Here is a 16,416-nt window from a genome sequence, read left to right on the forward strand (position 1 = left end):
TGCACCAAGGCCGCCGAGGGCCAGGCTTTCCACCACACATGCTTCGATCAGCCAAAAGATGGAGGTGCAGATCATTGCGGCTCTTCTGAGAAGGCCAAGAAGCGCAAGCCCGAGCTCGTCCTAGCAGCAGAGCCCCAAGTACGCAAGTCGCCACAGGTTGAACCCGGGGCCGACCAAAGGAAGGCTGGTGATCAAGGTCCATCCCCGAATGCCAGTACTTCCCGAGCACCAACCATGCTTCGGTGGGCTATCCAGGAGGTCCACCACTGTTAAGGTACTAAAAACAGGTTCGAGAGGTTCACTTAAGAGTTTTTCTTGGGCCGACCGACGTAGGCCTCGCATGCCTACGATGGTCTACACTTCGTAGATACTCATCATCAGTCTATAGTACGACGGCTCTTCTCGTCCCAAGATGATATCTCCTGATGTTCATCAAATATGTGACATGCGCCCTATCTTTTTGACTTCGACGCCACCGCAGCGATGTATCTACAACAACGTTGTGCTACTGCCCCAGGGACCCCAGTGAGCTATCAATGGCAGGATGGACATTTTGCTCAAGGAACCGCCTTGGCCTATCGTCCACTACGTCGCAACTGTCTGCCAGGCCCATGTGGGACGTGTAGTTTTGTACCCTCAAACGTTTCAACATATAAGGATGTTTGTAGAGGCTTTTGTGGTACCCCCCAGGCCTATATAAGGGGAGGGCCGAGGCCATAGTGGAGGAGGACTTTTGATGACATTAGCTCTCGCTACGAGCTCAATAGAAGACTAGAGCTTGGAGAAGAACAATAGAGCTATCCCAAGCAGTAGCTTGTAATCACTCATATAAGCAAATCAAGAACTAGAGCAGGACATAGGGTATTACACCTCACGGTGGCCTGAACATGGGTAAAAACCCCGTGTCTCTGACACGAAGTTTGCTTAAGTGTTTTAGTTTCTGTCCGAACTCCAAACGACTAAAAGGGGGTTAGCATAATCCCTGATCTCGGCAATCACATGCCGACATCTGGCAGGCCAGTTAGGGGGCTAAGGCTTCTGTTTTCTTTAGCACTTCATCAACCATGCCCAAGCATGGAGCACAGTCGAATACACGGGCCTCTTCGTCGGCACGCTCAAGCCCTCCCGTGTGGAGGAAGGTGACCGCGCCATAGATGAATCCTCGCCAAGGGAGGCGGCAGTGTTCGGGGAGCATGCCACGGCCGACTCAGCAATCATCACCTATGGCGCTTTTGAACCCTCACAGCGTGGGAGAACATGCATGACCCGTGAGTCCTAGTCAAAGGGCGCCATGTCAGCCGGTGGCCAAGGGGGCCCGCCCATGCTTGTCGACCGGCCTGCCGTCGGCTGGACTTCAAGGAGCCGAGCCTAATGACTGCACTCCACGCCACACGCACCCTACTTCAGTTCCCTCTTGTGCAAATGGAGGAAGAATCTCATGGGCCTTTGGCTTGGGGAGGTTGTTCTAGATGTTAATATATTTTCTAAAGAATCTCATGAGACTAATTTGGCATTCTAGATGTTAATGTATTTTTATATAGAATTGGTCGACCACGGAAGCCATTTTCTTGGTGCGACAACTTATGGAGAGATACAGGGAGCAAAAGAAGGACCTGCATATGGTGTTCATTGACTTGGAGAAGGCCCACGATAAGATACCGCGGAATGTCAATTGGTGGGCCTTGGAGAAACACAAAGTCCCAACAACATTAGCCTTATCAAGGACATGTATGATAATGTTGGGATTCGAACAAGTGATGGCGGCACTGATGACTTCTCTGTTAAAGCAGGACTGCACCAAGGGTCAGCTTTGAGCCCTTGTCGTTTTGCTTTGGTGATGGATGAGGTCACAAGGGATATACAAGGAGATATCCCATGGTGTATGCTCTTTGCCGATAAGCTGTGGAGACAGACTTTAGAATCAAAAGGTTTTAGGCTTAGTAGAACTAAAAATGAGTACATGAGGTGCGATTTTAGTACTACTAGGCAGGAGGAGGAAGTTAGTCGTGATGGGCAGGTGCTACCTCAGAAGGAGACCTTCCGATATTTGGTGTCAATGCTGCAGAAGGATGGTGATATCGATGAAGATGTAAGCCATCGAATCTAAGCTGGATGGATGAAGTGGCGCAAGCGTTCTGTGATAAGAGAGTGCCACAAAAGCTAAAAGGCAGATTCTATAGGACGGCGATTCAACCTGTGATGTTGTATGGAGCTGAAAGTTGGCCAACTAAAACGGGTGTAGCAGAGATGCGCATGTTGAGATGGATATGTGGCCACACAAGAAAGGATCAGGTCCAGAATGATGATATACGCGATAGAGTTAGGGTGGCACCGATTGAGAGAAGTTTGTCCAACATCGCCTGAGATGGTTTGGGCATATATCACGCAGGCCTCCAGAAGCGCCAATGCATAGCGGACAGTTAAGGCATGCTGATAATGTCAACAGAGGTCGGGGTAGCCCAAACTTGACATGGGAGGAGTATGTAAAGAGAGATATGAAGGACTGAAATATCACCAAAGATTTAGCCATGGACAGGGTGTATGGAAGTTAGCTATCCACGTGCTAGAACCATGACTTGGTCTTGATTGTTAGGAAATATGCAACTTGTATTCCCATGAGGCCATAGGCCGATATATATACATGTACAGGTGTGGAACATATGCAGGAAACCCCTTATACAACGGGATAAACACAAAGGGGTACACGACTGATATTATAACTCTAACACCCCCCCTCAAACTCATGGTGGATGAACAACACTGAGTTTGGAGAGATAAAAGCCATGTTGTGCTCTAGTCTGGGCCTTCGTTAGGAAATCCGCCAACTGTAACTCGGAAGGCACATACTGAAGAGCAATAACCTGATCCTGCACACCAGCGCGCACATAGAAAGCATCAACACCAATATGCTTGGTGAGCTCATGCTTCACAGGATCGCGCGCAATGCTAATAGCACCTGTACTGTCAGATAGGAGCAGAGTCGGTGTAGTGACAAAAACACCAAAATCCTGAAGTAACCATCGTAACCAAGTCACCTTTGCCGTCAAAAGAGCCATGGCTCGCAACTCAGCCTCAGCACTCGAACGGGAAACTGCAATCTGTTTCTTCGTCTTCCAGGCAATGAGAGAACCGCCAAGAAAAACACAGTAAGCAGAAAGTGAACGGCGATCGGAAGGATCACTAGCCCACGTAGCATCCGAATAGGCCTGAAGCTGTAAAGAACTGGAGCTAGGAAAGAATAGACGGTGGGAGATCGTGCCCTGAAGATATCGGAGAACACGAAGGAGATGACTATAGTGAACCGATGTGGGAGCAGAGACAAACTGACTGAGAATATGAACCGGATAAGAGATGTCCGGACGAGTGACAGCTAGATAGACAAGACTGCCAACGAGATGACGATAACGCGTCGGGTCAGGGAGAGGATCACCATCAGTAGCACGGAGGTGAACATTGAGCTCCATAGGAGTCTCAACAGTGCGCTCGTCAGTAAGAGCAGCACGAGCAAGAAGATCCTGGATATACTTTTCCTGGGATATAAAAAAGCCATCAGAGGTAGAAGAGACTTCAATCCCAAGAAAGTAGCGAAGAGGTCCAAGATCAGACATAAGAAACTGCTCACTAAGACGTGCCTTTACAAAGGCAATATACTCGGGGTCATCCCCAGTGATGATCATGTCATCAACATAGAGAAGAAGAAGAGTCCGACCACGAGGAGAAAGGTGAATAAACAATGCTGGATCATGAGCACTGGCTGAAAAACCAGCAGTAGTGACCACAGAGGCAAAACGCTCAAACCAGGCGCGGGGGGCTTGCTTAAGGCCATAGAGAGAGCGACGAAGACGACATACCATGCCATCAGGAACAGAATACCCAGGTGGTGGCTGCATGTACACCTCCTCACGCAGCTCACCATTAAGAAAAGCATTCTTAACATCAAGCTGAGATATAGACCAGTGGCGTACAGAGGCAACGGCAAGAAGTGTACGAATAGTGGTCATATGGGCCACAGGAGCAAAAGTCTCGTCATAATCACGACCATGCTCCTGCTGAAAACCACGAGCCACAAGACGAGCTTTGTGGCGCTCAAGAGAACCATCGGAGCGAGTCTTAACCTTGTAGACCCACTTACAAGTGATGGGACGGACTCCGGGAGGAAGAGAAACAAGATCCCACGTACCAGTGCGTTCAAGAGCAGCAATCTCCTCTGCCATCGCAAACTGCCATTCAGGATGAACAACAGCCTGACGATAAGAAGTCGGCTCAAGAACAGCAGCACCAGCGGTGGGAAATCCAAACTCAACAGGCGGACGAGGACGAGAACGCAAGCCATAAGTAGGCTGAGAGGAAGATGACGACTCATCCAATAAGGCATCCATAGGTCGTGAACGACGAGTGTAATGCTGAGGAAAAGATGGAACAATAGAAGGAGGAATCGCCAAGGTAGAATCGGGGGGTGGCGACGAAGAAGTCACCGGAGATGAAGGTGTAGAATCCGGTGACATGCTAGGCGAGGAGACCGGAGAAGATGGTGGCTGCAAATCGACTAGAGGTGGAGAAGCAGAGGGAGTGGAACGAATAGGCACAGGCGCGACGGGGGTGATAGGTGAGTCAGGAAAAGTGAGGAAAGAGATATCCTCCACTGAAAAAATCAAGGAAGATGGGCGTGGGTAGAAGGGACGAGACTCATCAAAAGTCACGTCTCGAGAGATACGCATCCGACGACCGATAGGATCCCAACAACGATAGCCCTTATGCTCATCACTGTAGCCTAAGAAGACACACTCAACAGACTGAGCGGTCAGTTTGGTGCGTTCGCGAGGGGCAAGAAGAACATAACAAACACAACCAAACAAGCGAAGCATCGAATAATCGGGAGAACGATCAAAAAGACGCTCGAAAGGAACACCACCCTGTAGAGCAGCGGAAGGCTGTATATTGATAAGATAGGTGGAGGTGGAGACGGCCTCAGCCCAAAAATGAGGCGGGAGAGAGGCAGCAATCATCAATGCACGAGCCGTCTCAAGAAGATGTCGATGCTTTCGCTCAGCCACACCATTCTGAGCATGAGCACCAGGACAAGAGAATTGAGAGAGAGTTCCGTGCTCAGCAAGAACACCACGCAACATCTTAGAGATATACTCGCCAGCGGAGTCAGCACGAAAAACACGAATGGGTGAAGAGAACTGAGTATGAACCATGGCAGCAAAACGCTTATAAATAGACAACACCTCACTACGAGAAGTCATGAAATAAAGCCATGTGTAACGAGAGAAATCATCTATGAAAATAATATAGTATTTATGACCACCTTTCGAAGCGAAAGGAGCCGGACCCCATACATCAGAATGGACTAAATCGAAAGGACGCTTAGACACTGACTCACTATGTGAATATGGTAACTGAATCTGCTTGCCAAGACGACAACCCTGACACTCTAAAGAGACATCTCCTGAGACAGACCCCAGAAGACCTCGACGAACTAAAGACGACAACCGAGAACCACACAGATGACCAAGTCGATGATGCCACTGCTTGAAGGAACCAGTAACGGAGGCGACTGAAGCGGAGGAACTGGCGATGGTGGTGGCAGCGGAAGGAACATGAAGCCAGTCCAACTCCCAAAGACCCTGAGAATCACGGCGGCGAGGGCCAGCCCCAACCAGAGTGTGCGTGCGACGGTCCTGGACAGAACAAGAGTCAACGTCAAGGATGACGCGACAACCAGAATCGGTAAGTTGACCAGCAGAAAACAGATTCATGGTAAGTCGAGGAACATGAGCAACATCAGGAACAGAATAAGGAGTGGTAAGATTGCCCCTACTAGCAACAGAAAGTGGAGTACCATCAGCAGTGAAGACATGAACAGGAGAATCCAGCAATCGAAGAGAGGACAAAGTGGAAGAATGAGAAGACATATGAAAAGAAGCTCCAGAGTCCAGAACCCATGGGGACGTACCTGACTATGTAGAGGGCGGTTGCTCAGTGCGGGAAGCATCAGTCACAGAACCAGCAGTACCCGTCGAGGAAGAACCTGAAGCCGTGAGCAGACGCTTAAGTCTCAGAATATCCTCCTCAGTCAAAGCAATGGCTGAAGCTGTCGAGGTAGATGACGAAGTCCCTGAGGAGGATGATCGCGCCTTGCGCAGGTGTTTCCTCTTTGTGTAGCACTGGGACTCAATATGACCATCATTGTTGCAGTAATCGCAATGTGGACGGGGGCGACCTGAGCCTCCAGAAGGAGTGGGCAAGAGTGGCGGAGCACTCGAGCGAGAAGGGGTCGGTGGTGCAGTAGGTGGCGTGGAAGAAGACCGAGTAGCGAGCACAGAGGGAACCTCCAGCAAACCAGCACCACGTAAGCGAGTCTCCTCAGCACGAATCTCAGAAAGCGCCTCCATGAGAGAAATACGGCCACGAGCAAACAACTGAGCACGCCGGGGCTCAAACTCCTTACGGAGCCGAGACAGGAACTCGTAGACGCGATGAAACTCCAAATTGGCCTGGACAGCCTGGCAACAGGGGCAAGTACGACAACCAGCACTGCGGAGAGAATCAAGCTGGCGCCAGATAGCAGAACTCTGTGCATAGAAGTCATCAACAGTAGAGTCACCCTGCTGAAGAGCATGCTCCTGACGGATCACAGAAAGGTATAAGGCATCACCAGAGGGCTGATAGCGCTGACGAAGACGGGTCCACATCTCAAAGACAGTAGGAAGACCCAGAAACTCAGAAGCAAACTGAGGCAGAACACTAGCAGTGAGAACAGCTGCAGCACGAGCATCATCATCAAGCCACTGGGTGTAAACAGACAGAGCACCATGATACGTCTGAAGAGCCTCCTCATAAGCCAAAACCATCTCATCATAAGTACGAGCAGCAGCCTCATCAGCAAGCTTAGCCGCATCCTTGGCGGCCTGATTAGCATCCGTAGGAAGAACAGGTGGAGTCGGCGGAGTAGGGGCCACCGGAGGCGGCCTGATTAGCATCCGTAGGAAGAACAGGTGGAGTCGGCGGAGTAGGGGCCACCGGAGGAACTGGACGTGGCGGACAGCAGACCTTGCCAGAAAGAACACCCCAGAGACGGATGCCACGCATGTGAATGCGCATGAAGCCAGTGAACTCGGTGTAGTTAGTACCATCAAAGATCACCGGACAGCGAGGGACAGCAACATAGCCCGATGCAGCAGACATTTTTTTTTCAACAGGAGGCAACCAGCGGAGGGTCCGGACTAGAACCGCAGCAGCAGTCCGGGGCAAGAGGTCGAGGCCCGATCTGGAGGGCGAGCGGCTCGTGCAGGCAGAACCCCGATCGTGAACTGGAAACGAGCGGTAGCAGCAGCCTGGATCGTGAACAAGCAGCAGCAGCAGGGACGCTTGTGCGGCTCTCCTTGGTGGTGAATTGGAAACGAGCAGCAGCAGCAGCTTGGATCGTGAACAAGCAGCAGCAGCAGGGACGCTCGGATGCGATTGACCAGCGGACGAGCCAGCCGGATCGAGCAGAGGCCTGGCGGACGAACTCGAGGGCGGAGGCAGCCGGCCTGGGCGCTCGATAAGGAGGGGGGCAGGGGCACGAGAGAGCGCAGCACCGGAGCAGGGTGAACCTGCGGTTGGTGAAGACGCCGGACAGCAGCGCTGCTCGGAGAAGGACGGCCGCTCGGAGAAGAGATTGGATCGAGAGCACGAGTTGCGCGTGCGTAAAAAAAACCCTAAGGCTCTAATACCATGTTAGGAAATATGCAACTTGTATTCCCATGAGGCCATAGGCCGATATATATACATGTACAGGTGTGGAACATATGTAGGAAACCCCTTATACAACGGGATAAACACAAAGGGGTACATGACTGATATTATAACTCTAACATTGATATCTTATGGGTTTCAACTCTAGCCTACCCCAACTTGTCTGGGACTGAAAGAATTTGTTGTTGTTGTATAGACTTGGTCAAATTGAAACAAGTTTGACTTAAGGCGAACCTAGAACTACAATTATTTTGGAATGGAGGGAGTAGCCCACAAATACTAAACATCTTATCTGCAATTAATAGCCAATATTGCATGATAAGACCACTGCCATAGGGCACATGTACCATACTAGAACTGCTGTTGTTGTTTGATGACTTGTTTTATTTATTTATTTATGTAAAGCTCATCTTGTTGAACATGATCAGATATGAAGTGGATACAGATGCATTTCTTTCTCTGTTGGCTCTCCAGTCTCTTCCACGAATTGCATTGGTTCCTACCATTGTTGAGGTATATACAAGATCCACCATGTATACTAGTTTTGATATATCAAACATTTAAGCATTTATTTATTCATCATGTTCTATCAATGTAGGCTTCTAACTCGACTACCATCGAACTTCTGAAATCAATCACAGGCTTAAATGTGCAACCGGTGGAGATGGTTGCCTCTAAGTTGTTTGTGCAGTGCTCTAGGCAAAGGGGCCTTCTTAAAATCTACAGACACTTGCTTAATTCTCGCAGTACTGCTCTTATCTTCCTGATATGCATTTTCGGATACAATAAGTTTGGGAAGGGTGCAGATGGCTATTGCTATTATATTTAGGGTTTAGCAACCGAGAGGTCACAGAGAAATGAACAAATAAATGCATCTAACTGCGATAATTTTGTTGTAGTAGGACTATATTTCTGTGCCACGTCGCTATTCTCCATCGGCATCGTTCACTGCCTCTGCTTGCTGATTTCCATGCACGCCGCCTGTCATAGCTCTGGTTTCTCCCGGGCGCATCCCTCCACCTCCACATCTCCCTGTCAGCACCCCCCCGGCCCGCGTGCGTCAAGTGTTGGGCTGCTATGTTTCGAGCTAACTAGTAGCTGGTTGGACACATATTAGAAAACAGCTCCAATGTAGTAGTCATGGGCCTCTGTTTCCATACTCCTTACGTAGTGTTTTTTGACGATGTTAAGTACACATGTGTGGTCTTCGTCTCTGGGGCTTCCTCTTTGGCGAGGTCTTCCCCCCCCCCCCCCCCCCCCCCCGTGGAGACTACTGCACCTGGTGTTGACAAGGTTGATATTGATGCTGCCAAGGTTTCTGATGATGCCGCTCTTTGTGTACAGTTAGGCGGGTTCCGACTACCAGGCGGTCTCGAGTCATACCAGGATCAACTGATCGCGTATGCTCAATGGCTTGATGATGATCCATGTCGTGCGACTGTCCTCATTGCTAGTGTCCTCTTGGTTTTTTCCTAAGATAGTGGGATTCTATACGCCCTTTTTCTATGTGGAATTATCTTTATCAGTGTTATCAACCCTATGTTGACGCTCTATATCTATCTATGGTTCTTGGAAGTACGTGGAATTATCTTTTGGACTGTGATATTTGGCACATGTGTGCCATATAAGCAAAACTGCCACACCTCTACTTCTTTCACTTTAAAGTACCACACGGTCCCCCTTCCTTCGACCCCATCTTCTCCCGAACGACCTTGCAGACTCACCTGAGAAATCTGCTTCTCCCGCACATCTCGCGCGTCCACCCCCGAGAAAACTGCCACTTCTTCATGTCTACCATATGATAAAAAAATATTGCGCATGTGGGATTTGAACCCGCACCTCCTTGGCACCAAAGCGCGCCACCACAACAACCTCACCCTTAGGTATTTGTTGCTCAAACTAAAGAAACTAATCGTTTTGATCTTTTTTTTACAATTGTGTTACTACAAAAAAGTACAGAAAATTACCACTATTTTCCCTCGAGACAAAGTTACCATGGTATTCGCATGCAAGTTATCAGACCTGTGTTGCGTAAGTTACTGTGCTATTTACATAGAACTTACCAGGTACTATGTTTCAACAACCACCCCTTTCAAAGTTACCACTGTGTTATAAGGTCTTCGATGTGTAAAATATCGTGGTACTTACACATAAGTTATCAGGGTATGTGTACATCAACCTCGTCCTTGGTCAAAGTTACCATGAGGGATTGTACATGAGTTACCAGGTCTATAGTTCGTGTATTATCATGGTACTTACACCTAAAAACCTGAGTGTGTTTCGGTAACTTTTTTCATAACTTTTTCGATGTTTTTGCGTAACTTATCACGCCTATAGCGGGTCAAGATGGGCCATTTTTCTGGGCCAACCCACGAGCACATGTGCCTCCTCATGACACTAAACATTATGTGGCTTTTCTGTGGCACATCATGTGTTGTGTTCATCTAAGAGGCCTCGCGAGGCGAGTGTATGATTTTAACAACTTGTTTTCCTTTGGTAAAACATTACCATCATGTTTATATTGTAACTTATCGGTTATGCGGTGCTTATATTATCATGTTATTCACACAAAAATTATCGGGGATGTTTTGAACAACTTTTCCCCGGGACAAAAGGTTATCATGTTGATTCTAGGTAACCTATCAAGCTCGCGGTGCTTAAAATATCATGCTATTTACACAAAATTTATCAAGGGTATGTTTCAGCAAAATTTCCCCCCACGGGTCAAAAATTTATCATGGTGTTTAGTTATCGCAGTGCATATGTTTTCATGCTATTTACACATAAAAATACCAGGGGAGGGAGGTATAGTACCGTGCTATTTGCACAGAAGATACCGGAGTATCTTTTCAAAAAAAAAATCCCTATGGTCAAAGTTACCATGGTGTTTCTACCTCAGTTATCAGATGTGCGCTGCGTATATTACCATCTATTTACACATAAATTATCTGGTATATTTTCACATTTTTCTTCCCTAATGGTTAAAGTTACCACGATGTTTGTATCTAAATTATCAGGTCTATGGCGTGAATGTTATCGTGCTATTTATAGAAATTACCTGGGGCCGGGGTTCAACAAATTTCTTCCCAATGATCAAAGTTACCATGATGCTTTCACCAAAGTTATCACGCCTTCAATGCTTATGACCATGCTACTTACACATAATGTACCATGTGGTATACAAAAGTTATCATGTTGGTGGTGCGTCATTTATCGTGGTGGTGATGGAGAATTTACCATGGGAAAAGTTTATGTGTCAGGTTTGATAGGTGAAACAAAAGTTTTTCAGTGATAAAATATTAAAGGCAAAACATGTCAAAAACAGTATTTTCCTTAGCTTGTTCAACAATGAGTGCCATAGGTGAGATGGTTGGCTCCCTTTGTTGATTACCTGCAGACCAGAGATCAAATCCCAATTAAAGCATTGTTTTTGCCCAAAAATCTGAAAGGCGCGTGGGGCCGTAACTGGTGATTGAAAGGAAGGAAATCAGGAGGGCCGGAAAGGAAGGAGATCAAGAGGAAAGGAAGGAGATCGGGAGGACGTGCGGGAATGGAATGGAATGGAATGGAAGGAGAAGGAGATCGGGAGGGTGTGGCAGTTTTGCAATCTGCCACACGGTTGCCACTTACATATTTCGTTATCTTTTTCAGTGTTACCCGCTAGCACTGCTGTTAGGATCGACGTAAAATCCCTCCACACTATCACCCACTAAGAATCCACGAAGGAGCAACCAACACGATCACAAAGGTCTAGTTTTGCTCAGGGTGGATCTTCACGATGTAGGCTATCTCCAAGCCCATACAAACTTCTTGGTTTCTTCACAACTTAAAGACTTACCGAAAAAGGCTTTCGCCCCGCTTTTATATATAAAGCACCAAACAACAGCACCCGGTACAAACACACACCCCCACAACACACACACACACCCAAGGCAGGATACATAGGCGCTGAGCGCAGCAACACCATCCCTAGCACTACGCGAAGAGGTGAAGCCACATATGACGAACCGTAGGCTCCTAGGCGACGCCTTCACGAAGGGGCCGCCACCGTAGCGCCGCCACCGCCCGATCCGAGGATCAGAGTTTCCCCTGGAGCAACTATGGGCAATGAGAGCCGCGACGATGCCTTCAAGAAGGGAACAAGCTTCGCCGCCGCCGGTCCGTCCGAAGATAGAGCACGTTTTCACCCCGGCCACCATTCACCACCGCCGAACGCCACACCCCGGCTACCATGCCGCCCACACGGCCATGGCAACCGGGCAGCACCAAGCCACGGGCTCTGCCCATGAGCACCGCGGGCCCACCACCAGGGCCGCCGCCCGGCATTCAAGACCTTGACACCACCTCACCCGAGATCCGCCGCTACCCCAACCAAAGACATGAGCTGAAAGGACCCGCCTTTCACACCCCTGGGCTGCCCCCAGTGCCAAGACCCGATAGGCCGGCCGAAACTGGCCTCCATCGCCCCGTCCTGCGGCATTGGGCGTGAGACGAGCATGGTCCTGCTGCCGGGCGCGAGATGAGCTCGGTCCTGCTGCCGGGCGCGAGACAAGGTCAGTCCTGCTGCCGGGCGCGAGACGAGCTCGATCCTGCTGCCGGGTGCGAGACGAGTGATGGACCGCAGCTGGGGGAGGGCCAACCCTTCGACGAAGGTTGCGCCCGGATGACGAGGAGAGAGCTCGAAGGTCGCAACGGGCTGACTAAAGACGAGCCGACGCCGAAAATCCAGCCGCCGCCGCAACCGATCCGCCAAGGGAAGCAGCCACGCCGGGCACTGCCCACCCGGTGAGCTCCAAGCACCTAGCCGGTCTAGGAGGTGCAGACCCTCTAAAAATAACAAGATTGAGGTTGGTGATGAATCCCTTGCTCTTGTGCTACAAAAGATTATCTCCTCCACACTCAAACTCTCTCAAGATATGGCTTTTAGATTGGAGAGGTAGGAGTGGAAAACAAGGACGGGATTAGAGATCAAAGACTTGGCTTGTTGGTTGGAGTAGAAAGCTCTTTGAACTCAACACAAGAAGGTGGTGTTCTCTCAGAAAATATGATGGGGTGGAGTTTGCTTCGAGTGAACTGTTGGGATAGGTGGGCGTATAAATAGGAGGGACCAGAAATCGGACTGTCATGCACTTTTAACACAGCTCAGAGGAAGCGGAGTGATCAGGTCAGAAGTTCTGAACAATGCTAAACGTGGAAACTTTCAAATGGCTCCGAATGGACTACCTTGCATGTAGCACTCTCTCTAGAACGCCTTCAGAGTTTGCAAGCGGGGTCGTTTAGAGGTTTTGAAGAGGATACAGAGAAGTGGTCAACTATCTCGGTGGTTCCAAGTGGTCAACTAGGGTTTTGGAACGGCTATATCTGGATAGTGGCTCAGAGGCTTTGAAGGAATGAAACTTAGGTACATATAGTGGAGAAATGTAAGTCTTTTGAGGACTTTGGACTTTCATCTTTAAGCACATATGGCAAGAGACTCAGCTTAGCCACCACATTCCCCTTTTGATAGTATTGGCATACCTATGACCCAATGTGATCTTGGATAACTAAAATGTAAAAACTAAGTCCTTGGCTTGGCCAAAACTTGTCTTCATGCAAATTTAGTGGGGTTACTGAAAGATCGTGGATGTCGCCTAGAGGGGGGGGTGGTGAATAGGCGTTTTAAAATAATTACGGTTTAGGCTTGAACAAATGTGGAATAAACCTAGCGGTTAATTTGCCAAGCACAAATCCTAAAACAACTAGGCTCACCTATGTGCACCAACAACTTATGCTAAGAAAGATAAGCAACTATGTGATAGCAAGATATATGACAAGAAACAATATGGCTATCACAAAGTAAAGTGCATAAGGGCTCGGGTAAGAGATAACCGAGGCACGAGGAGACGACGATGTATCCCGAAGTTCACACCCTTGCGGATGCTAATCTCCGTTTGGAGCGGTGTGGAGGCACAATGCTCCCCAAGAAGCCACTAGGGCCACCGTAATCTCCTCACGCTCTCGCACAATGCAAGATGCCGTGATTCCACTAAGGGACCCTTGAGGGCGGTCACCGAACCCGTACAAATGGCAACCCTTGGGGGCGGTCACCGAACCCGTACACTTTGGCAACCCTTGGGGGCGGTCACCGGTACCCGTCAAATTGCTCGGGGCGATCTCCACAACCTAATTGGAGACCCCGACGCTTGCCCGGAGCTTTGCACCATAATGATTGAGCTCCGAACACCAACAACCGTCTAGGGAGCCCAAGCACCCAAGAGGAACAAGCTCAAGGGTACCAAGCACCCAAGAGTAATAAGCTTCTCAACTTGTAACTTCCACGTATCACGTGGAGAACTCAAACCGATGCACCAAATGCAATGGCAAGGGCACACGGAGTGCCCAAGTCCTTCTCTCTCAAATCCCACCGAAGCAACTAATGCTAGGGAGGAAAATGAGAGGAAGAACAAGAAAGAGAACACCAAGAACTCCAAGATCTAGATCCAAGGGGTTCCCCTCACATAGAGGAGAAAGTGATTGGTGGAAATGTGGATCTAGATCTCCTTTCTCTTTTCCCTCAAAAACTAGCAAGAATCCATGGAGGGATTGAGAGTTAGCAAGCTCGAAGAAGGTCAACAATGGGGAAAGAACACGAGCTCAAAGGATAAGGTTCAATGGGAAGAAGACCCCCTTTTTATAGGAGGGGGAAAATCCAACCGTTATCCCCCACTCAGCCCCGCAGAGAGCGGTACTACCGCTCATAAGCGGTACTACCGCTCCCCCTCAGCGGTACTGCCGCGCCAGAAGAAAAGGGGCTGGGGCTGGGACCCAGAGCGGTACTGCCGTGGAGGCAGGGCGGTACTACCGCCACTACTACCGCAGCAAGTGCCGCAAAACCCGACACGAGAAAAAGCGCACTCGAGTCGAGGCGGTAGGAGCACGGAGCCGCAGCGGTACTACTGCAGAGACCATCAAGCGGTACTACCGCTCTGAGGAGCGGTACTACCGCTGTGGCCCGCGGTACTACCGCTGCGGAGCGGTACTGCCGCTTGTGACTCCTCAGCGGTACTACCGCTGGGTACCACGGTACTACCGCTGGGACCCTGACAAAAACCACACTCAAGAAAATCAGAACTGCCATAACTTCTGCATATGAGCTCCGAATTGAGCAAACTCAAGCTTGTTGGAAACAAGACGACGAGTAGCATCAAAACAGCGACTGGTTATAGTAAGAAGAGGCAGGGGAGGTATGCCAACAAATAGAGGAGAGAAACCTCCAACCGAGAAGAACCGGCAAAACATCCATCATCGAAAACATCATAGAAGATGCATGCGAACTCCGTTTTCGATGAACTCAAGCTTGTCATCAAGATGACCATAAGCTCCAAGACTCACAAAGAGAACCAAACAAGAACCAAGAAAGATGATGCAAGGATGCAATGGTTTGAGCTCTCTATGAACGATACGATCAAGCTACTCATTGAGAGCCCCCCTTGATAGTACGGCAATCGATCCTATAACCCGGTCTCCCAACTACCATCACGAGACCGGTAAAATAGAAAACCTACCAAGGGCGAACCTTTGCCTTGCACATGGTCCATTTGAGCTAGATGATGACGATCTTGACTCCCTCAAGTTGGACCACCTTTTTTGATTGGGTTGACTCGATGAAGACTAGTTGATTGCTCCCTCATACTCCACTATGGGTGAGCCACTCTTCCGCACATCTTCACAAGTCCATTGTCACCACAAAGGACGGCAAGCTTCAAGCATTTGATCTCTTCGTGATGCTCCACTTGAACTCGCACACGGCAATCTTGATGACGATCACCACTTGATGTCATCCTCTCCATGGGTTGAGAGATATCTTCCTCTTGACACAAGCCCATGAACATGTACCTAACCCCACGTAGAACTCTCACATAGACCATGGGTTAGTACACAAAGCACAATGGACAATGCTTACCAAACCATGGGATCACTTGATCCCTCTCGGTACATCTTCTATGCTTTGTGAGTTGATCAACTTGATTCACTCTTGACTTAGTCTTGATCAACCTTGAATCTTTCCAACTCTCTTCGTTTGGATGATGTCTTGAAGGTAAACATGAATGATCACACAATCTTCTTCTTCAAGACATGCTTGCAATAAGCTCAACTCTCAAATGACCAATCTTTGGATAATTCCTTGAATAGCACCTTGGTCGACACAAACTCTTCTTGAAACCAACACATGTACTCCAAGAAAAGCCTATGAACAAAACCTTCAAATATAACTCAAGGCAACCATTAGTCCATAGAGATTGTCATCAATTTCTAAAACCAAACATGGGGGCACCGCATGTTCTTTCAATCTCCCCCATTTTGTTAATTGATGACAATCACTTTCAAGAGTTTAATACAAGGAATTATGCATCACCATGCAATGCAACAACCAATAATGTATGCGTATGAGATGCAAATGCTTAGGAACAAAACCAAAGTAAGGAGAAAACTCTAAAGACTTCTCCACAAAACTCTCCGAAACCTCCACAAAACTCTTTGAAACTTCTCCCCCATTGGCATCGATTGCCAAAGTGGGCGAAAAGCTTAGAAGGCCAATATAGATTGAGTTCCTCCATAAGTTGTGTATTTCTCAACAAGAGAGTGGAATGCAATACACATATCCAACGGTAAATACTTGGAGGAAGACAAACT

The 16,416-nt window shown here is 48.7% G+C and overlaps 1 protein-coding gene and 1 pseudogene across 3 annotated transcripts in view; one reads left to right on the forward strand and one right to left on the reverse strand.

Annotated features, from left to right (window-relative positions):
• LOC125552058 (putative ion channel POLLUX-like 2) overlaps positions 1 to 16,416 on the forward strand; it is a 42,586-nt gene that overhangs the window by 12,564 nt on the left and 13,606 nt on the right. For all 3 annotated transcript variants that reach the window (XM_048715533.2, XM_048715526.2, XM_087517346.1), the window contains 2 exons: positions 8,172 to 8,256; positions 8,342 to 8,489. In XM_048715533.2, the coding sequence (XP_048571490.1) occupies positions 8,172 to 8,256; positions 8,342 to 8,489 (233 nt within the window). The remainder of the gene's footprint in view (positions 1 to 8,171; positions 8,257 to 8,341; positions 8,490 to 16,416) is intronic.
• Positions 5,225 to 8,163, reverse strand: LOC147990628 (uncharacterized; annotated as a pseudogene).

The sequence above is a fragment of the Triticum urartu genome, chromosome 1A (assembly GCF_056163025.1).
Source record: "Triticum urartu cultivar PI428250 chromosome 1A, HENAU_Tu73, whole genome shotgun sequence".
Taxonomy (NCBI): Eukaryota; Viridiplantae; Streptophyta; class Magnoliopsida; order Poales; family Poaceae; genus Triticum; species Triticum urartu.